The 22914-nt window shown below is 41.8% G+C and overlaps 1 protein-coding gene across 3 annotated transcripts in view; it reads left to right on the plus strand.

Moving 5' to 3' along the window:
- The window catches only part of IL15 (interleukin 15), a 62885-nt gene that overhangs the window by 36000 nt on the left and 3971 nt on the right, over positions 1-22914 (plus strand). For all 3 annotated transcript variants that reach the window (XM_067568018.1, XM_067568017.1, XM_067568016.1), the window contains 4 exons: positions 18107-18213; positions 20642-20735; positions 21320-21361; positions 22423-22587. In XM_067568018.1, the coding sequence (XP_067424119.1) occupies positions 18107-18213; positions 20642-20735; positions 21320-21361; positions 22423-22587 (408 nt within the window). The remainder of the gene's footprint in view (positions 1-18106; positions 18214-20641; positions 20736-21319; positions 21362-22422; positions 22588-22914) is intronic.

Consider the following 22914-nt stretch of genomic DNA (forward strand, 5'->3'; position numbering starts at 1 on the left):
AACATGAGTGTGAGAGAAGTGCAGTTCACATTGATATTTCATCTTTTGTTGCATTCTACACCAATTTATTTGAAATCTCGGGTATTTATCTGCACAGAGCAGGGAATTCTTTGTAGTCCCAGTTTTCTGAGATGAGTAACTAAGGATGATTCTTCTGCTTATTGCTCCATTCTGTGATCGATGTGAGTAGGGAGCTAACCTAGATTGGAAATTCTTTCCTTCTTACAGTCTACTTGTCTTTCTGTTGGGGAAATGCCAAAGAAATGAAAAATAGGCCACTAGGTTCTTTGTTTGTGGTTTGCAATGCAGTCCAACACACTCGATGCTGCATTTTTCATTTGCTCCCTCAGTAGATTGTTCCTTATGGGCCAGAGCATCAGTGGGTGTAAACTGGCATAGATCCACTGAAGTCTCTGCTTCCATTCTGAGGCATAACTCAGTTTATAATGATTTAATATGATTAAGTTTTCATAGGCATTGTTTACATTGTAGCCTAACCTCAAGTTGGGCTACAATAAGTCATCTTGCCCTACTTTAACTTGATAAAGTGTGACCACACTGCAGAAAAGCAGGCGAATTTGACATGCCTGCTGTCATATCCTGCACCTACACTGGTATCCAGTCATGAGAGACACAAAGATTTCTGGGGATGTATGCCATGGTTCATAGCCAGAGGTGCAATCAGAATTTTACTAAGGAGAGGGCCCAGATCAAGTGGTCCTACAGGATGCCAGGTGCCATGATGACTGCTCCAGCCCCTGTAGGTACCACTTGTTTCCACCCCGCATGCATTCATGCAATTTGCAGGGAATGACACATAGGGGCAGAAACACGGAAACAAACACATTAGCTCCTGCCGCTACCACTCTGGTTCCAGTGCCTCTTGAGCCGGGCAGAGCTGAAGGAGCAGGCCTGGACCTGAGTGGCTCAGGCCCTGGCTGCTCAGGCAGGGAAGGTGCTGGCGGGCCCAGAAGTGGGGGGCTGGCAGGCCTGGGGCCCTGGAGGAGGCTGCTGCTCCACACCCCTGTGGCCAGGCTCACTCTCTGCACGCCAGGGCGACACGTAATACGTGGATAGTGGGGAGGCACAATTGTAAGGTTCTGTGTGGGCATGTGACTGCCCCACACGTTGCCTCTGCCTCCACCCCCTGAAATGTGATAAGTATGTAGACAACATACATGAGCAACTACCACCCCCTCCTCCTGCTCCCTGTCTTGTGGCTGCCCAGCCCCTGGCAGAGCGTGTAGGCATATTTCCCTGCATGAACTATCCTCCATCCACTTGGCAAGTGTTCAAAATAAGACCAACAAAAGGGGACTCACAGTAGGGATACACGGTCTCCCAGACACCATCGGTGTCAGAGGTGCCAGGGCAGGATGGTGCTTGGCACTGGATCGTCTCTGTTAACAAGAAGTTGGAGAATTATCCGTCACTTTTTGTTGGAGGGGTGAATGGCCTTCTCCTTGACAGGCACATTGGAGGCTGCTGCTGTTTCAAGGCAATCAGCAGCAGCAGCAGGGTCTGCCCTCTTCTTTGTCACTCTCCTCCCAGCCTGCTCCCCTCATTCATCTCTGGGGCTCTTGGGTTGAATGGGGCTCCACGTGAGCTATCTGGTGCCCGCATTGCACCTCCTCTTCCCGATCTCTAAGATGCCCCCGACTCACCTCAGCGAGCGGTCTGCAAAGTGGGCAGCGGAAAGTGATGGGACTCCAGCATCAGGGAAGGAGAAGCAGCCCCATGTTGTGTGTATGGGGGGGGGGATGGGGAGTTCAACCCTCAGCCAGCTGCCCTGCTGCTTCTTATTTCCCCACACTGCATGGATGTATGGTGAGTGCTGCTGCCAGGGGAAGCAGCTGCTTCCTCCTGGCTAGACGTCCTGGCAAGAGCCATACTGGGAAATCTGGGAGAGCACAAGACCCTGTGTGCCCTCCCCCCCATGCGTCACCTCTACTGCATGGTGTCAGCCTCGGAGGTGCCAAGGGGCCCCTGCTTCCCATTGCTGCCTCTGCTATCTACAGCCAAAGGGGAGCCTGGGCCCTCTGTCCCCCCCCTTTCATGCATCCCTATTCATAGCACCACAACTCACTGCATCATTCTATGCTTGAGTTCGCAGGGCACTGAGAGACAATATGTCTCTCCCACAGTGTCCTGAGAAAGCAAGCACAGAATGTCCTCTCTGGGAATTGTGGGCAGAAATGTTCAAGGCCCAGGAAATGTATTTCCTGGCAGGATTTAAGATTGTGTGCAGTTATTTCCTTGTTCCCTAAATTATGGGTCCAGCTTGTCCAACTGAGCCCAACGGCTGCTGCTTATATGGAGATAATGTATCTTTCACATGCCTCTGCAAAAGCTGCTGCCAAGAGACAGCAGCGAGTGTTTAAAGGGACAGCTTTTCCCCCTGGAACACACCGCAATGGCAGGTTGCTGTTACAAGCAGATGGAGACAAGATCAATACCACGTGGATGTGAAGGCATGGTCCCAGCTGATGCGATCTGACACTAGAGGCTGGGTGAAACCGCACTGAAGCTGGTGGGGGTAACAGCTGCCTTTCATTCGGGATAAACATACATAGTAATTGAGCTCATGTATGGAATAGATAGCTGAAACGATAGGCACCACCAGCCAAAACACAGGCTGTATGCACAGCTGGAGTAGGGGTTGAACCACATGACGTGATCTGAGGGGTTTTCCCTAAAAACTGAATGCAAACACAGAACACTGTTTGCTGGAGCTTTGTGAGTGCGAGTGTGAATGAGAAGCAGCAAAAACACCATAAAGCATACAGAGAAGGCAGCAAGGAAGTTTGACAGCCAGCCAGAGAAGCACGTCCAGCGTTTTCCCAGGGTCACGCTACAAGAGAGAGCTTTCAGCTGGCTGGAGAGAGGCTTGGAACTGAGAGCAAAGAAAATGTCTCCATGTGTTTCTTTCCTACTGTGTTCAGGGAAATAGGACTCTGTACATTCTTTGTAAATAAACAGGATTGCGTCGTTGAAGTACCACACCCCAACATCATTTTCTCCCCAAAAGGAAACCACTTGCAACTGAATATTGTCTAACCACTCAGGTCAAAACACTTCCCTACGCAGATTGCCACTTCTGGACAGAACCACACACACGCTGTTGGGACTACGTTGGGATGGAAATGTGGGATGACCAGCAATGGTCCCAGAACTTTCATCTGGGGAAAGCAACATTCCTGGAGCTGTGGGAGGAGCTCACGCTCGCACTTGAGCACCAAGCGACTCAAATGAGAGAGGCCATAATGGTCCAGAAGCATGTTGCTATCACTCCATGGAAGCTGATAAGAGATCTGTGGTAATCTGTTTGAGGTTGGCACAGTAGTTGTAGAGGGTTGCAAGGCAATTACTACTCTACTGCAACCCTGCATCCCTGTAATAATTATAGGTTTTGAACAGATGGGATTCCTAGACAGTGCAAGTACTATTGATAACATGCATACATCCGTTTTATGCATTCCATTTGGAGCAAGTGAGTACATTAACAGAAAAGGATACTACTCTGTCATTATGCAGGCCTCTGTGGATCACCATTACAGATTTATAGACACCTATGTGATGATGGTAGACCAGGTGCCAGCTCTTGCCAAGTCAGCAGAGCACTGACAAATTCATAGCTGGAAACTAGACCGGCTCACCTGTATTTTAGTATTGTTTGAGATAGGTGTTAGACTTGTAAGGATAGGTTTAGACTCTACAACAGGCTTGTCATTTGCTGCATTCATTAATCTTTCTTGTAATGTCTGCATCCCATGCTATAAGGTAATATGAAGGTTTTGCTTTATAATTGTAAAAATGCCTGCCCTGAACTTTGGAACTCAGAGAGGAGGAGTGGTTCCCCTGCCCACCAAGAAGAACCATCAAAACTAAATGGGCTATTATAAGACATCATGATACAAGGCCAGTGCTAATTGCCCCTACACAGGCTATGTGCAGAAGGTTTCATCCCATCAGTTTGAGTTCTGGAAGAGGGAAATAAAGATAGCTAACATGTAGATTTTTCATCTCTTGGCTGTTTGGACTCTCACAAGGGCTGAAGCTAAGAAACAAAAGCAGAGATCCTGATGGTCAACCTGGGTTAGCCTTAAAAGACATTCAGTGGACAGATTACGACATCTGTCACCTTTTGGAACCACAGACTGTAACTCATTTGTGCTTATACATTGCCTGCTTTAACTTGTAAATAATTCTCACTTCTTTTTCCCAGTTAATAAATACTTAGTTAGTTCACTATAGGACCGACTACCAGCACTGTCTTTGGTGTGAGATCTGAGGTACAAATTGATCTGAGTGAGTGACTGTGCTCTTGGGACTTGGAGCAACCTGAATCTTTTGTGATTTTTGTTGTAAGTGACTATTTATCACTAAGTCCAGTTCGCCTGGGTGGCAAGCTACACTGGAGTGCCGAAGGGGACTGTCTGTGACTCCATGGTAAGATTGGTATAGTGCTTCAGGAGTTCACATTTGTTACTTGGTTGGTGAAATCTAATCATAGAACATACACACAGTTTGGGGTGTCTGCCCTCCTTTTTGACAGTCTACCCTGAGGCTGGCACACATGGTTGTGAACCATTCCAGGCAACATAACAACCTACATAGGATGCACTTTTGTGGCAGCACCAGATTTGGAATTGCTTTCCTTAGCCCTGCTGTAGCTCACCCTGAATCCCTTTATATTTTTCCTGCACTGTTGTCCTTTCTGGCTGATCCCATGATTGGCCAGCAGTTTCCGAAGCCATGTTTCATACTTTTGGGCATTCCTCTCCAGGTCCCAAAGTCAGAGGTTTTGCTTCCTTTGACCCAAAGGTTGACCAAGAGTTTGGTACTGGATTCTAGCTGAGTGGCTGCATCCTGATACATGGTCTTCTTTCTGGGCATTCTTCTCACTGGTGTATTGGACACTGACCATGACCAAAGCTGAAGATAATGCAAAATGTGGGACCAAGGACGCTGAACAGAACCATATGAAGGTCGGTAACGTGCAGTCAGGAGACAGAACACAGGTAGATGTCAAGATAGGACAGAGGATAGGGTGCTTTGGTGGCTTGTGAGAAAGGACAGGTGGACCATCAGCTATAGATTGTTGTGATTGATTGCATCTGCGTGTTTCACTGCAGACACCTCGCATTAGCAAAAACAAGACAAGCTAACTTGTGGTTTGCCCTATACTTCAAGGTGTGGTGGCTACTCCAAGCTGTGGCGTGACTATGGAGCATTGGTGTCTGAACACTGAGTATATTAACAAGAAAACATCTGATTATGATTCACAATGAGTCAACTCTAGTGAAGACAAAACTATATGTGATGGAAGTGGGTTTTAAAGAGAGAGATTTGTAATTCTGAGAAGGTAGTGTGTGCCATGTTCTGTAACCTTATCACCCATGATTGATTACATACAGGATCAGGTTCTTAGACCTCAGGTTTCAAATTACAGGACCTGATTTGGGCAGGAGAGAACAAAAATAGTTTAAAGCCACCTTATGCTCCTTCGTTCTGGAGGCCAATTAGACCCAAAATAAGATAAACTACTCTCAGGACAGTAACTATCACTTCAGTGAGAATAGAGGGGGTCACAGATTATGTAACTTGTTCTTTTTAAAGCTCATAAACTTCTGCCTCATTCCTCAACTTTGGGAAATGTAACTGCAGCCCTCTCCCCTTATTCAAATCATCTATGGGATGCTCTGATCAGCATATGATTTCATTACAAATCACTGAGTGGTCCTGTCAAGGTTGAGGCATTTTGGCTGGGCAAGGTGTAGAAGATTGCTCTGCTGCTGCTCATATTATATCTGTACTGTGGATTGCGGCTTTCTAAGATGTCGATATGTCCTTTTTTACAAGTAGGAAAATCAGTTTTTAAAGGAATCTGTGCTCAAATCTCTCTATATCTTGGTTTCCTGTTGAAAGTCCTATTGAGTGTTGGTTACCCAGGCTATCAAAATATCAAACAACAAAACATTCAGTACTTCACCTGCTATTGTGCGTGTCTACAGGATGATAGGAGTGTATGTGTGCCAGGCAACTCAGGCAGCATAAACCCTAGGTTAGATCATGCTAGTTATTTGTGTATTTAGATAAAGTTGACATTATCAATCCAAGCTCAATGAAATGTACACAAGCCTCAATGTGACTGATTATTCAAACTAGCTTTGTCACGAATCCATGAGTCCTCTATCTCTTCTCCTCCCTACCCCTTCCCTCCCCCAACACTGCCCTATAAATCAGTTAGTTGCATGATGGTCTGTGTTCCTTTGGTCCTCTCTTGTCTGTTTTTAATAGTTGCCACACAATCTAGTTCTCTCATTTTCAGAGACCTAAGCAAAGTTTCTATTTGTTGCTCCTATTTTTCCTTAATAATACTGTAATGCTGGCAGACCAGCTGCCAGCTTATGTCAAAGCCCCAGGCCAATTTACATATGTATTAGTATAGATCAAAGTGATTGTTAAATGTATCAGAGTGTATGTGATATTTAAACATCATGAAAACTAATGGGAGGTTACATGCATTGTTTTAACTTATTGTATCATGTATCCCTTTATAATGTAGTAGCAAACATTTACATTGTGCATACTCCTGTAACTAAATAACCCATCAAATGAGAAAGAAGCCTTGTGGATGCAAATGAAGAAGTTTAACAGAAAGGTGCTGATTTCAAAGCAAGTGGTCATTGTGTGTAATGATCAGAGGTCAAAGACTCTAGATGCATTTCTCACTCTCCATCATGAAACGAAGAGCCCATGTGGGTAGTGACCCTACAGCTTGTTTCCTGTGCAAAGAAGCTATAAGTATGGATTCAGGGAAAGATACTTCATCTCTGAACTGTTTGGATTCTAATAGGGTGGAATAACTGAATGAGAAGGCTGAGATCCTCAGAATTATTCTGGGTAGCCCTGAGAGACTTTTGGGAAATTGGCAGATTACTACATCTCTGCTACCATTTGAAATTACAGACTCTGACTCACCTGTACATATATTTTACCTGCTTTAACCTGTTCCTAACTCTCATTTCCTTTTCTTAGCTAATAAACCTTTAGTTAGTTTACTATATAGAATTGGCTTCAAGCATTTTCTTTGGTGTAAGATCTAGGGTACCAGTTGATCTGGGGTAAGTGACTAGTCTCTTGGGACTGGAAGCAATTTAAATGTGGTGTGATTTTTTTACGTAAGTGACCATTATCACTAAGTCCTGTTTGTCTGGGTGACAAGATAGACTGGAGTATCTAAGGGGACATTCTGTGACTCTGTTATAAGACTATTGTAGTGCTTTGGGAGTTCACATTTGTTTCTGGCTTGATGAAATCTGATTATAGAACACTCCACCAGCTTAAAGTGTCTGCCCTGTGTTTTTGTTTTTTTTTTTTTTTTTTGATAGTCTGTGGCGAGATAGGCAGTCACGGGCATGAGCCACTCCAGACAGCGTGACAAATACTTAATCTGTTGGAGAACCTTAGAATTTCATTTAGGCATGTAGTATGCAGGTTAATAAAAAAAAAATGAGCAAACATGCAGTTATTTTATGTCATTTCCAAGAATCTATCAGATGATTTAGAGAGCTGAGAGGGTTGACATTATAAGGAAACATTAAAATAGCCAACTACATATAGTTTTTCAGTTTCAGGTAGGGGTCCATATGAGTTCTGCTGGCACAGACTGCCCAGATCAGGCACCAAATCAGCACATTATCTGCTTTTTCCCCCACTTGGCTAGCCCTGCTAACTTTTGGATCTGGACCACCTGACTTGAGGATTCTCGGCAGAACACAGCTTATATGTAGCTCGAATCAGTCCCTTCCTGCTCCAGGAAGACTTACTGTTGGAAGGAGTCCACAATCAGGGAATAAAAATCTGGTCCTGGGATTCCACATCAAGAATTAGTGGGGAGAGATGGATAGAAGACAAGTCCTTAACATGCCAGTTTGCTATTTGATTTTGCAATATATCTGTATTACCATTAGGTCTGACGATAAATATTGCTTCCACGGGTCACTAAATGGTTCTTTCAAAGGGTTAAAAAAAACCAAATCTATTAGTGGATGCAAGCACAAACTTTCTCTCAGGCTATCAGCTAAGTATAAGAGAGGGCTGATAAAATGGTGGCACAAACCTCAGGACTATTTTGTGAAAAAAGGTCAGGGGAAATATTAAACTTTACATAGCAAATTCTCATGTTTAGTTATTTGATGTGAGCCAGTTGTCTTCAGTAATCTTTTGGGCAAAATTTTCAAATAGGCTTTACAAGCTGCACTGCATACTTTTGTGGACAAATGCCATTTTGCAAGAGCAGATTAGGTTGGGAAATGCTGACAGCTCAGTTGCTGTATATCCACCAAAAATCACCTACAACTGGCTGGACTATAAATCTCAAAGGGAGTTTTTCTACAATTACTGGAATTACTTTACTCTCTTTTAGAGGTCAATCTGTTATCATAATTCACAAACAAGCAGGATAAACTAAATGGAATTTACAGCAAAAACAACAAGAGTCCTGTAGCACTTTAAAGACTAACAGATTTAATTTCTGCAAGCATAAGCTTTCGTGGGCTGTAACCCACTTCGTCAGATGTAAGGAATAGAAATCAGATAGGAGGTGTATATATACATATCCAAGGGTAAGGAACATCAATGGGGAAGGTAGGTATAAGCAAAGTCCATTCAGTTAGAGTAGTTGAGGCCTATTCACAACCATTGATTAGGAGGTGAGAATGTGTGAACAGTGGCAATTACTCCTTATATTGAGATAACCATTCCAAGTCCCTATTCAGACCCAGTTTTATTGTGTCAAGTTTGCAGATGATTTCTAGCTCTGCAGTTTCTCTTTGAAGTCTGTTTTTGAAGTTTTTTTTGTAGAAGTATGGCAACTTTCAAGTCAATTACAGAGTGTCCTGGGAGATTGAAGTGCTCTCCTACTGGTTTATGGATGTTGTTATTTTTTATGTCTGATTTGTGTCCATTTATTCTTTTGCATAGTGACAGTTCGGTTTGGCCAGTGTACATGGCAGAGGGGCATTGCTGGCACATGATGGCATATGTTACATTAGTAGATGTGCAGGTGAATGAGTCCCTTATGGTATGGCTGATGTGGTTAGGACCTGTGATGGTGTCACCAGAGTCGATGTATGGGCAGAGCTGGCAATGGGGTTTGTTGCAGGGGTAGGTTCCTGGGTTGATATTCTTGTATAGTGTACGGTTGCTGGTGAGTATTTGCTTCAGGTTGGGGGGCTGTGTGTAAGCAAGGATAGGTCTGCCTCCCACAGCTTGAGTGAGTGAGGGATCATCTGCTAGGATAGGTTGTAGATCCTTAATGATGTGTTGGAGAGATTTTAACTGGGGACTGTAGGTAATGGCCAGTGGTGTTCTGTTGTTTTCTTTGTTGAGTCTGTCCTGTAATAGGTGACTTCTGGGTACCCGTCTGGCTCTGTCAATTTGTTTCTTCACCTCTCCAGGTGGGTATTGTAGTTTTAAGAATGTTTTATGGAGATCCTGTTGGTGTTTGTCTCTGTCTGAGGGATCGGAGCAAATCCGGTTGTATCTTAAGGCTTGGCTGTAGACAATGGATTGTGTAATGTGTCCAGGGTGGAAGCTGGAGGCACGAAGATATGTACTGCAGTCAGTTGTTTTTCGGTATAGGGTGGTATTAATGTGACCATCCTTTATTTGTATTGTAGTGTCCAGGAAGTGGATTTCTTGTGTGGACTGGTCCTGGCTGAGGTTGATAGTGGGGTGGAAATTATTGAAATCCTGGTGGAATTCTTTGAGGGACTCTTTACCGTGGGTCCAGATGATGAAAATGTCATCAATGTAGTGTAGGTAAAGGGACAAGTTTTGAAGAAGCGTTGTTCTAGGTCAGCCATAAAAATGTTGGCATACTGTGGGGCCATGCAGGTGCCCATAGCTGTGCCACTGACTTGAACGTACAGATTGGCTCCAAATCTGAAGTAGTTGTGGGTCAGGACAAAGTTCAGCTGCCAGGTTTGACATATCATCATCAGGGAAAATGTTCCTGATGGCTTGTAGTCCATCTTTGTGTGGAATGTTGGTGTAGAGAGCTTCTACATCCATAGTGACTAGGATGGTGTTTTCTGGGAGATCACCGATGGATTGTAGTTTTCTCAGGAAGTTAGTGGTATCACGAAGATAGCTAGGAGTGCTGGTGGCATAGGGCCTGAGGAGAGAGTCCATATAGCCTGACAGTCATAGAATCATAGAATATTAGAGTTGGAAGGGACCTCAGGAGGTCATCTAGTCCAACCCCCTGCTCAAAGCAGGACTAACCTCAGCTATATCATCCCAACCAGGGCTTTGTCAAGCCTCAGCTTAAAAACCTCTAAGGATGGAGATTCCACCACCTCCCTAGATAACCCATTCCAGTGCTTCACCACCCTCCTAGTGAAAACACGTTTTTCCTAATATCCAATCTAGACCTCCCTCCCTGCAACTTGAGACCGTTGCTCCTTGTTCTGTCATCTGCCACCACCGAGAACAGCCTAGCCCCATCCTCCCTGGAACCCCCTTTCAGGTAGTTAAAGGCTGCTATCAAATCCCCCCTCACTCTTCTCTTTTGCAGACTAAACAAGCCCAGTTCCCTCAGCCTCTCCTCATAAGTCCTGTGCTCCAGCCCCCTAATCATTTTGGTTGCCCTCCGCTGCACTCTCTCCTACTTGTCCACATCCTTTTTGTAGTGGGGGGCCCAAAACTGGACACAATATTCTAAATGTGGCCTCACCAATGTCGAATAGAGGGGAATAATCACTTCCCGTGACCTGCTGGCAATGCCCCTCCTAATGCAGCCCAATATGCCATTAGCCTTCTTGGCAACCAGGGCACACTGCTGACTCATATCCAGCTTTTTATCCACGGTTACCCCCAGGTCCTTTTCTGCAGAGCTGCTGCCCAGCTCGTTGGTCCCCAGTCTATAGCTGTGCATGGGATTCTTCCTTCCTAAGTGGAGGACTCTGCACTTGTCCTTGTTGAACCTCATTAGATTTCTTTTGGCCCAATCCTCCAGTTTGTTTAGGTCACTCTGTATCCTATCCCTACCCTCCAGGGTATCTACCCCTCCCCCCAGCTTAGTGTCGTCCGCAAACTTGCTGAGGATACAATCTACCCCATCCTCCAGATCATTAATAAAGATGTTGAACAAAACCGGCCCCAGGACCGACCCCTGGGGAACTCCGCTTGTGACCGGTTGCCAGCTAGACATGGAGCCATTGATCACTACTCGTTGAGCCCTATGCTCTAGCCAGTTCTCTATCCATTTTATAATCCATTCATCCAACCCATACTTCTTTAACTTGCTGATAAGAATACTGTGTGAGACAGTATCAAAAGCTTTGCTAAAGTCAAGGTATATCACATCCACCGCCTTCCCTACATCCACAGAGCCAGTCACCTCATCATAGAAAGCAATCAGGTTGGTCAGGCATGACTTTCCCTTAGTGAATCCGTGTTGACTGTTCCTGATCACCTTCCTCTCCTCCAAGTGCCTTAAAATGGATTCCTTAAGGACCTGCTCCATGATTTTTCCAGGGATTGAGGTGAGGCTGACCGGTCTGTAGTTCCCTGGATCCTCTTTCCTCCCTTTTTTGAAGATGGGCACTATATTTGCTTTTTTCCAGTCATCAGGGACCTCCCCCTGTTCCCACGAGCTTTCAAAGATAATAGCCAATGGCTCTGAAATCACCTCAGATGCACCCTCGGGTGCATTGCATCCGGCCCCATGGACTTGTGAATGTCCAATCCTTCTAAATAGTCTTGGACCCATTCCTTCAGCATTGTGGGATGTTCGCCTCCTTCCCATTCTGTGCCACCCAATGCAGCAGTCTGAGAGCTGATCTTGTCTGTGAAGACAGAGGCAAAAAAGGCATTGAGTACCTCAGCTTTCTCCACAGTCCTGCTGTGAGAGTGCCAATGCCTGAGATGATGAGGCATCCAGGATTCCCAGGTTTGTGGATCTTGAGTAGCAAATAGAATAACCCTGGTTGGGGCTCAGGAGGTGTGTCTGTGTATATTTGTTCCTGTGTTTCTTTAGGGAGTTTCTTAAGTAGATGTTGTAGTTTCTTTTGGTATTCCTCAGTGAGATCAGATAGTAGTGGCTTGTAGAATGTGCTGTTGGAGAGTTGTCTGGCAGCTCCTGTTCGTAATCTGATCTATTCATGATGACAACGGCATCTCCTTTGTCCGCCTCTTTGATTATGGTGTCAAAGTTGTTATTGAGGCTGTGGATGGCGTTCTGCATGGCTCAGGTTATGGGGCAAGCGATGTTGCTTGTCGACAATCTCAGCTTGTGCATGTTGGCGGAAACACTCTGTGTAAAAGTCTAGTCTGGTGTTTCGACCGTCAGGAGGAATCCATGCAGAATTCTTCTTGTAGTGTTGGTAGAAAGGTATCTGCGAGTTAGTGTGTTGTTCAGTGGTGTGGTGGAAATATTCCTTGAGTCGGAGACCGTGAAAGTAGGATTCCAGGTCACTGCAGAATTGTATCGTGTGTGGGGGTGGTAGGGCAAAAAGAGAGTCCTCAAGATAAGACAGACTCTTCTGCTGGGTTAAGTGTATAGCTGGATAGATTTACAATATTGTTGGATGAGTCAAGGGTATCATAGTTGTGGTCTCTTGTGGCATGTAGGAGTTTAGAGTCCTTTTTCCTCTGTAGAGAAGCAAAATGAGTGTTGTAAATGGCCCGTCTTGTTTTTGTAAAGATCAGCCATGTGGAAATTTCTGTGGAAGTTTGGCTTTTCATGAGATTATCTAGCATTGAGAGTTCTTTCTTGATCTTCTGTTTGCTGTACAGAATGCTGATCACGTGGTTCTGTAGTTTTTTTGTGTGTGTGTGACACAATCTCTCACCATAGTCTGTATAATATGTCGATCGTAAGGGATTTTTCACTTTCAGTCCATTTTGTTTGATGTCCATTTGTTTGCACTTGGAGAGGAAGATGATGTCTGTCTGTATCTGCGAGTTTTTTCATGAAGTTGGTAGATTTCCATTTCATAGGGCTAAATTCAGTGCCTTCCATGGTGAAAAGTTCCAGAGGGGTAGCCATGTTAGTCTTTATACAGCAAAAACAAAGAGAGTCCTGTAGCACTTTAAAGACTAACAAATTTAATTTCTGCAGGCATAAGCTTTCGTGGGCTGTAACCCACTTTGTCAGATGTAAGGAATAGAAAGCAGATAGGAGGTGTATATATACATATCCAAGGGTAAGGTTGTTTTTGCTGTATACAAACTAACACGGCTACCCTTCTGGAACTTTTCACCATAGAATTTACAGTTTTCCCCAGGGGATTCTGTTGGTGTACAACAAAAATGTAGAGAACAACCAATACACTTTTTGGTTGAAAGCAGTCATCATAGAAAGCCTTTAGCAATAACTGCTATGTAGAATTTATTGATCTTAAAAAAGCATACGACTTGGTTCTCTGGGAGAATTCTCTTTGGAGAATTGAGATGGATGTAGATAATAAAGGAGCTATCAAGGCTCAACAGCTATGGTGGCAAAAATACATAGAATTTCAGGGAATGTTGAGGTGTTCATAGGATTGAGACAAGGCAGTCTGTCGAGGCCTCTTCACTTCATCCTAGTTATGGATTTAACTAGTAGGAAACCAAGCCTGTGGAGTCAGAGAAAACTAATGTATACTGCTGTCAACCAAAAGGGCCAGATCATCAAAAAGGAATTGGTATCAAAGTGGGCATCTGTGTTTGAAGACCATGATTTGGAGTTAAACACAGATAAAACTGAAGTTATGCAAGTAGGGAAGGTGAAAGAAGAGCTGTTAATTGAAGCTGCAGGAGAGAAGCTGAATCGGAAGACAATTTATGTACTTATGTAGTACACTTAGTGCCATTGTTGAGAGATCTGGAGAATTGAAAAGGAGAACCCAATGTGCATGGCTTGCAGTGAAAGAGGTAGCAGGAGTACCCATCGGACCAGCAAATATGTAACAAACTGAAAAAGAAAGTGGGTAGGTGGGAGGTTTAGAAATGGTAGGTCTTACGGAAATGGAAGAAAAGATGCAGATACCTATAGTAGAAAATATACTGAGGTGAATGGCAGGCAAGCAGAGGGTAGACAGAGTGCTCCTAAATCAGTTACCTATCACTGAGCACTGCAATACCTAAATAGTTTTATGCGTCTGAGAGCTGCATAGAGATTTGTGAGTAAATCTTGATTAAGTAGTTTGAATATATGGTTTGACAGACACAAACTTGTGACCATAGGTTTCAGTATCTTCCCTAGTGTAAAACATAAATAATGAATGTAGCTATAATCTTTCTTCTGTCTAACTGAGTTTGAAGTCTTTCTGACAACAAAATTAGCAAAATTAGGTCTTGCACCATTAAAGTCAAAGGGAGTTTTCTCATTGGCTGACTCGTATGGGTTCATAATCAGATCCCCAGTGAGGAAAGGCTACTGCAGCTTAGATTTTACTTCGGCAGTAATTTTAAGTGTTTCATCTAAATTTCATGATTAGAAAGCAGTTTAATAAAGACATTTTTCAAATGAATAGTTTACTCATGCCGTATTTCAGAAGTGTATTTGGCAGCACCCAACCATATTTACTATAGAATTGATTTTGTTTTAAACGTTTTGACAATGCCAGTACATGTGGTTACCAGTAAGTGCAGCAAAGTGAAAAAGAACATATTTAAATATAATTTACTCCGTCACTTTACTTGTAGAGTCCCAAGTTCAAGGATCCATATTTTTATTTCATCTGAAAATAAGATGAATGTATTAGAAAGATGATAATATAGAGCAAAAGAGAGACGAAGAGGAACCAGAAATGAAAACCTGAAAGTGGCAGAGAAAATTTTAAATTGGTGAGTTCAAGACAAAGGAATATTTTGTCAAAGTCTGTAGTTGAGCTACCATCACTAATGTTGTTCAAGAATAGTTAAAATATTTAATAAATTGGTGTGCAGAATGATCCTGCTTTGGACTAGATGATCTAGGGGCCATTTCTAACTGGATACTCTGTACATTTATGAAAACTGGATGAGACCACAAAACACCTGTGAAAGCATACATTAGTTCCTCTCTGCTGCCCCTCCCCTCCACTTTTAGTGGCAGTTTCAAAACCAAAGCTCTTGAAAGCAAAGAAATAAAATATTCTAGATATGACGACTACATAATGAGCAACCACATTCTCCTCAAATATAAAGATATGTGCATTTCTTCATCATTCAACAATAACTTTCACTCGGACCTGTAGATCGTTAGGCATTTTTAATATATTTTTTCTTACATTGAATGTGTTATCTATAGATCTGCTTCTAGAATATGCTTTTAAATGGGGAATATTACCAATTAATATGTTCCTCAATTGAGGATATGATTTTTTGTTATTATTTTTATTATTGATTACTATCTCTCTCAAAGGCTCCTGTCAAGACCAAGCTTTCAGTGTGTTAAGTGCTATACTAAATACAGAAAAAAGCAAATCAATGTTGACTGACATGAAGAGCCCCTTCAATGGGACTATTCATGTGAATAAAGTTAAGCAGATGCTTGAGTGTTTCCCAATTTAGGGTCTAAGTCTTTAATTTTACAAACACTTTTATGTATGTACTTGAATTTTATGCACATAAGTAGTCTCAGTGAACTCATTGGAACTACTAATGTGCATACGTCTACTTACCAGATGTACCCCTTACTTACTGCTTTGTCATCTATAGATGTCAAAGCACCTAACAATTGTGGGTAAGCATTATCCCCATATTACCTCTGACTTAACTACAGAGGTCTGAAACAACTTGTTTGAGTGTGTTGTGAGCTAGTGGATAAGATATTAGTTTAGAAGGTTCTGTTTCTAGCACAGAACAGCCACAAATTTCCTCTGTAATCTTTGGGAAGTCAGTTAATTTTCTGTTGCTCAGTTACCTCATTTGGACAAGGACTTGTATACCTATCAGGACAGAAGGACTTTTTAGTGTGGAATGCAGGTGAAAGAGACATTTTACTACATCCTGGAATTTTCTTTCAAAAAGTAGTCCTGAAAAGTCAAAACCTGCTCTGGCAGTTTCATTGACAGAGAGTCATGTCTAGTTTTCAAATAATGGCAATGTCTGAAGTTTAAAAAAAAATCTGGACTTGAATAATACTGTCTCTTGTAGGAGCCAATATAAAAACCTACCACTGCTTAAAATTGTGACATAATATGATTTTGTTAGAAAGAGCAAAGTTCACAAGGCAACATTGGACACTTTGCAATCAAGTAAAAAAGGTGATTTTAAAGTACTTTAATCACTATACTTATTCAACTTAAACAAAATTTGCTATCAGTGAGACTTTAAATCATATCCTAAATTTGAAAGCATGGGGATTTTAATTTTTCTTTATTTTTGGATGTGTTGCTTTTTTTGCTTTTTGGATTTTTTTAAAGTTATATAGGAGAACAGAATCAGCCTTATTATAGGATTATGGTTGCAACCTTTACTTAGCTTTTACTTGCTATCACCAATAAAATAATAGACGTTATCAGAGCTGCAGACTTTTAGAGTTTGGCTTAAGGAAGATCTCTTATTTATCTCCTATAATGCCCAATACTGCACCCACTAAAATTAATATAAAAATCTCCCTTTGGCATCAGTTGAGAGCAGGTTCAGGCCCCAAACGGTCCACAACAAATGGTTAAAAATTTTGCTCAGTGACACCCTATTGTTTTCAATTATACCGAGCACCTTAGTTTTTTAACAGCTTTTTTTTGTAGATAGTTTGATGACCATATTTGAGCTAGAAATTGACAAAAATGTTAGTGAAGAATAATACCCATTTTAAAATTTTAATTTTAATGACCTATAAATCAAAAATAGTTTGAAGAATTTTCTCCAAATTTGAACAGAAATGTTTTCATTTTCCTTAAGAATAAATGTGGTCACCTGCAGGTCAAATTGATTTTCGAAGGTAACGTTATAGCAGAAACTGATTTGCAACCTTAACTATAGAGAGGCCACTGCATCTCTGTAATACTTAGCATGTAGACTTAGTTGATGTGACCACAATAGATCTATCCTGGATGAAAGAACCATAAACTCGTTCTTTCTCAGTATAGATTTACGAGTGTGGTATAGATAATTTGTTACCTAATGTTTTGGCATAGAGCCATCATTTGAGGCTTATAAACTATTATATACTCAGATTTTTTAGATTTCCATTCACTGTGGTTAAGCTCTTTTTTTAAGATGAGTTGAGTCACTACTGCGTGTGACTCTCCGTAGTGAACTAGTTAAGAAAATCAAACCTGTTCAAGTATTATTTGTCATGTTCTTACTTTAGTACAAATTATCTGTTTGTGGTTTGTTACATATATTTTAGTTAACAAGCTTCCAGGCACCTGGAAATGTCTTCCACTAAAAATATGTAAATTTGTATGGTCAACAGACTGCCATATTATTTAAACTAAGCCTTTGCATCTTGGAAACAATAAATACTACTTAATACAACATTGTAAACAAAGAATTTTTAAAATATCAGTAATCCTCACAATAGCCCTGTGAGATAGATAAGGTGCATCTCCATAATGGAACTGTGCCAGTTTATATAAGAAGGCTTGAACAGAAGTTTCCAAATTCTGAATTATGGAGCACTTGCTGGTAATCCAGGGAAAGCTGGCTTGCCCTTCTTATTTCCAGCTACTAAATTGCTAAAGAAGCTAAAAACATTTTTAAAAGCCCCAGTTTTCCTAACATTACTTTTGTACATATTTAATTGCTGTAGTTGCTTCAGGGATATTATAGAATGCAAAGGGGTAGCAAATGTGGGAGGGCAAGTGGTCTGTGATGCAATGTCTGTGGTAAAATGTGATCCGTGCTATGAAAGAAGCTAGGGACTCATGATCCAGACACATTCCAGTTTCTTGTGCTGTGCCCCTGGCACCTGTTTTTCTACCAGCAAGTGACTACAAATTCCTAAAAAAGCTACGGAGTGAGTTGGTCTTTACAAAATATCCACTACATGCAATATTTTCTTGACTAGATGACTTACCTAATGGATTAATTCAATCTGTACTAAAAATACGCTATGAAGTCAAATTGTGCTCTGCAACTCTTTTAAGTAACTTAATATTTCCTGGATCATATCTTTCAGAAAACACACCTTAGAAGTATTTGTCTCCGCTACCAGCAGTACCTTATTCTGAAGAGACATTTTTTCAGCTTTCTAAATAATGCAACTGGAACCATCTTCATTCTTTGGTAATTATTTTTAAACATAAAACTTGTAAATAAATAATTATTTATATTTGTGTTGTATTTTTCTCCCAACGATCTCAAGTCTCTCTTTACAAAGCTGGATATCCCCCAGAGTCTGTCTCACACCCTCCTCAACCAGGCTCAGTACTCCCTGGTCTCCCCCTGGTGCTTTGTGCCCCACATCCTGATTGTCCTCTGCCCCATTATGTACCCTGAATGCTCACTGCCCACCCCTTCTTTGTGTCATCTCCCTAATAGGGGCTGTCTTGTCCCCTTCCAACAGTACCTTCCTCTGTGTCATTGGGAAGAAGGCTGGTGAATATCCTCTATCTCCTCTCCTCGCTCTAGGCCTGTTGGGAGGAGATTCTTCCTCTCCTTTCCTGTAAGTGCAGACAACAGGAGGGAAGCTGAATTCTTTCTTCTGGATCCACCTGCTGTTTGAATTGGGCACCACCTCTGCCTTTCAGCTGGTTAGCCCCTAAGGAGAGCAAGAGAAGAATGCTAAGTCTGCCACTTCTGCACCCAAAATCAGCAGAAGGGGTGGAATTAGCTTTCCCTTATCTCCCCTTTGCCACAGACTCAAAGACGTTATTGCTCCCTTCTACTTGGGAGTTTGAGGGAAATGTCCCACTCTTTTCCTCCAAACGAACCCCCAGTGGTTGCCTCTGTGATTGAGGCCTACATTTTCAAATATGCCCACCAAGTTTGGGCTGCCGAACTTGAGACACTACATCCACAAAGGGAACTAAGGGCTTGTCTATATGGTGAGTTAGTGATACAGCAAGCCAGGGTGAGAATCTACAGTGCACCTTTTGCCGCACAGTAATGTCCAGTGCAGTGAAAGTGCAGCTTGATGTACTAGACTTTCCAGTAATAATAAACCAACTGTACTCCGGGACTTTCACTGAGCTGTAAGTATCCGCATGGGATGTTACTGCACAGCAAGCTGGTGAACTTTGGATTAACACCATAGCATCCCGCACAGTAACTTGCCACGTAGACAAGCTCTTAGATTCAGCATTGCAAAGCTGAATGTTTAGGCGCCATGTCATGTAGCAGACTCCACAGCTCCAAGTTAGGTGCCTAGGCTTCCTATACAACACATGGAGAGAGTTAGGTGCTTAAGAACAGGATTCACAGAAGCCAGTAGCAGGAGAAGATGGTGGGGCTGCTGTCAGCCCCCTTATATCTTATAGCCCACTAGTTAGAGCAGTCATCTGGGATGTGGGAGACCTGAGGTCAAGCCCCTACTCTGCCTGATTCATAGCAGGGACCTGAACCCAGGTGTTCCACCTCCCAGGTGAATGTTGTAACCACCAGGCTAGAGGTATTCCAGGGGAGAGCTCTCAATCTCTTCTGTTGATGCTGTTCCACTTTGTATAAAATGCTTACTATTTTTGGAGCAGAACCTGGGTCTCTCAAGTGAGTGCCCAAGCACTAGACAATAGAGTCATTGTCTCTCTTTCTCTAGCCTAACAACTATTTAAGTATTTATAAGGGACTTTACCAGCAGAAACTTAAGTAACAGGGTTAGATGGCAGCTGAACAGGGGTTTTGAGAATCTCAGTTTTGGACTTCACTGCCACTTTTGGCACCTAGGAGCCTGAATACCTTTGTGGATCTAGCCCTAAGGGCCTGATTTTCAGAGGCACCCATGGCATTAGTTAAAAATCAGCGGGACATTTTTATATCTAGAAAGAACGATTTTAGGTATTTTACTTTAAATAGTAATACCTCTCTCTCACTGTGAGCTCTGTGTAGGTGAACCTCTTTAAAGTTGGTAACATTAACTTTGCAGTAATATATATGGGCATATGCAAGATGATGTGGGATAGATGTTTTATCACTAAGAGATTGAGATGTTTAGCATAATTTACTTGTGGCTTTTCCACTTCTGAGTAAGGGGATCATCCCAGACTCCTGCTGATTAAAAACCTTCATACCAGTACATACCATCAGTATTTCCTATATATTTCATGGATTCCACACTTTGGCCCTGTCTACACTTACTTCCGAGATTCAGCAGCAGTCAACAGGAGTTATGCAAGCTATGCAAAAAACTTGCGTAACTCCCGTTGACTTCTGTGGTTCTCTTCTGCGTGCCGTCTTCACTGCACTGCGTTCCTGTCGACGCAGCGCTACGCTACTTATGGAGGTGGTCTTAATATGTTGATTTCTGGATCGACTGAGCGGATCTTCACTGACCACTCAGTCAATCCAGAGAAATCGATCTGATGACGGTGAATTTGCCGCTGTCAGTGTAGACTTAGCCTTAATCATATGGTTTCAATTTGTCACATACGCCCACACATATGGAGTATATATAATATAACACTACTCTTCTGACTAGTCTTAGCTATATTATTATCTGCAGAAAAGATGTGCGCATGCTACTACATATCTAATTGTTTTTGTGGTTGTTTTGTTTTAGCTGTATCAGTGCATATCTACCAAGAATAGAAGCTGAAAATAGAAGCTGGAAGGCAGTTATAAATGATTTGCAAGAGATTAAAGTCATATCTGAAGTAAGTTCATGAAGTATCAATGTTTCATAGATTCATTTGGGTAGGAAGAGATCTGGAGTTGGTTGTGTAACCAAGTGCTTAAACTGTAAGTAAGAGAAGGGAGACGGGGGGGAAAGAAGAGAATGCATTTAATGCTGTAGCACAGGGATAAGCAGGAGAGTAGATAACAAAAAGGATAATTGACAATTGGGGTGAAAAATGCATTTCAGCCCCTCAAATTAAGTGTTTTTTTCCTCTTCTTCAATTTATATTTCCTTAAATGCTCCATTTTAATCTCTACAGCATTTGTTCTTAGTCAGATAGAAGAAGAAGAAAGTTTTTCCGAAAAGGAGAATTGGGAGTAGGCTTCTTCTGAGAACATACTGCTGAAACTCAGCTCCAGTGATGTCCTTCTCACTTTGAGCCTCATGCTGCGAGGTGCTGGGGCATCTAAACGTTCACTGACTTCAGTGACCTCCAGCACCTTGTAGGATTGACCCTTTGAGCACTGGAGTAGGCCACTCCCCTGCATTATAGTAAGATTGGCTTTATTATCACTATACTCATGAATTATTGTTTACATATCCAAATCTGTTTTCTTTTAGAGTATTGATGCCAGTTTATATACAGCATATACAGACAAGCCTGTAAGTACATTTTGTAAATTTTACCTAGCCCGGTCTAAGGGTGATATCCTTATTTCTTCTGAAATAACCACCTAAAGGCAATCAATGTTTAGTTTGCTCAAAGCTTCTGAAACCAAATCATTTGCATTAAAAATAAGTTTCCACTCTTTATTTGTATTAATCAGGATCACTGTAAGCAGATATGGCTACTGAATCACTGGCCATAGAGGTTAGTCAATTAAAAAGGAAGGCCAACATGATTTTTATCAAAAGGAAAAACTTTCCTTTTTGCCAAAAGGAAACATGATTCTCCAATATCATGCACTCTGCTAGATCATTTTAAAATAGAGTTAAGATCTAAACTGCACAGGCATCCACCTTCAATAGCTTCTAATTGGAGGAATGGCAAAACTGGGGATAACCACCATACACGATAAGTTATTTCAGTTTGTGATATAAACTGTATCTCCTAATCAGAGAGGTCATATAGCCAATCTAATTATAAAATGATCGCTTCACTGCACCTTCTGCACTCTCCTGGGAAGACTGTCCTACAGTCTAGTAGATGTAGCTGTCAGGAAGGTTTTCTTGATAGCCAAAACTTTTATTTTTCTAAGAGGGAGGGTATAGCCCAGTGGATAAAGCATTGATTTCTTACTCTATTCTAACCTGCTGCATGACCTGCTGGGAAAATCTGTCCATCTCTCTGTTTATCCATCTGTAAAATAGGGATAGTGATACTCCCTTTTTAAAAATTGCTTTGAGATTTATGGATGGAAAGTACTAAATATTATTAATAATATTATTAATTATACTCTCAAATTATATCCTAATTAGTTCCCCTCCTACCTTGGTTTTAACATTCCTCACCAAGCCTATTATGTCCTGTCCCACCTTTAAATGTAATTTAACCAGGTTACTCACTAACTCTCATGATCAGTGCAGATATTTACAAACATTTGCATGGCAAAACAGATACACAGTGGATCATAATCAGCTATTGGTTGCAAAATTATGTAACAAATGCACCTAATTCTTTTTATTTTTTTATTGTAAAGCCATTTAACCTTTTTCATTTTTAGGATGAGTGTGAAGTCCAAGTGATGGAATGCTTTTCCTTAGAGCTGAACGTGATTTTACATGAATGTGAAATCAAAAAAGGATGTAAAATCAAACAGCATGTGCGCAATGTGCTGGCAAATGTAAAGGCAGGTTTGTCAAAGAATGAAAATTTACAGAACAATCCGGTAAGTGCCATCTACAATCACTGGAAAGAGGACAATCCCCAAAAAGTGCATTTAATGGCTTGAGATAAATTTTGCTGTCAGATACACATGACAGGGGTGTGTGAATGGGGGTCCTTTATTTAAAGGAAGGACTTTAGCTCTTCTCAGAATAAAGTTTTCTAGCTTGTTAGCAAAACAAATGCTTCAGAGGATGCATTTCAGTGCATCTGCATGTGTAAACTGGTATCCCTCGGCCAACATTTTCAAACCGGAGTTCATAGAGGAGACCATATTTAGACACCTAAAGAAACATCACCTGGTTTTCAAAGGGACTAATCACCTGCATCT

This window comes from Emydura macquarii, unplaced genomic scaffold (genome assembly GCF_026122565.2).
Source record: "Emydura macquarii macquarii isolate MOO-44397 ecotype Brisbane River unplaced genomic scaffold, CSIRO-AGI_Emac_v2 contig_2834, whole genome shotgun sequence".
NCBI lineage: Eukaryota > Metazoa > Chordata > Testudines > Chelidae > Emydura > Emydura macquarii.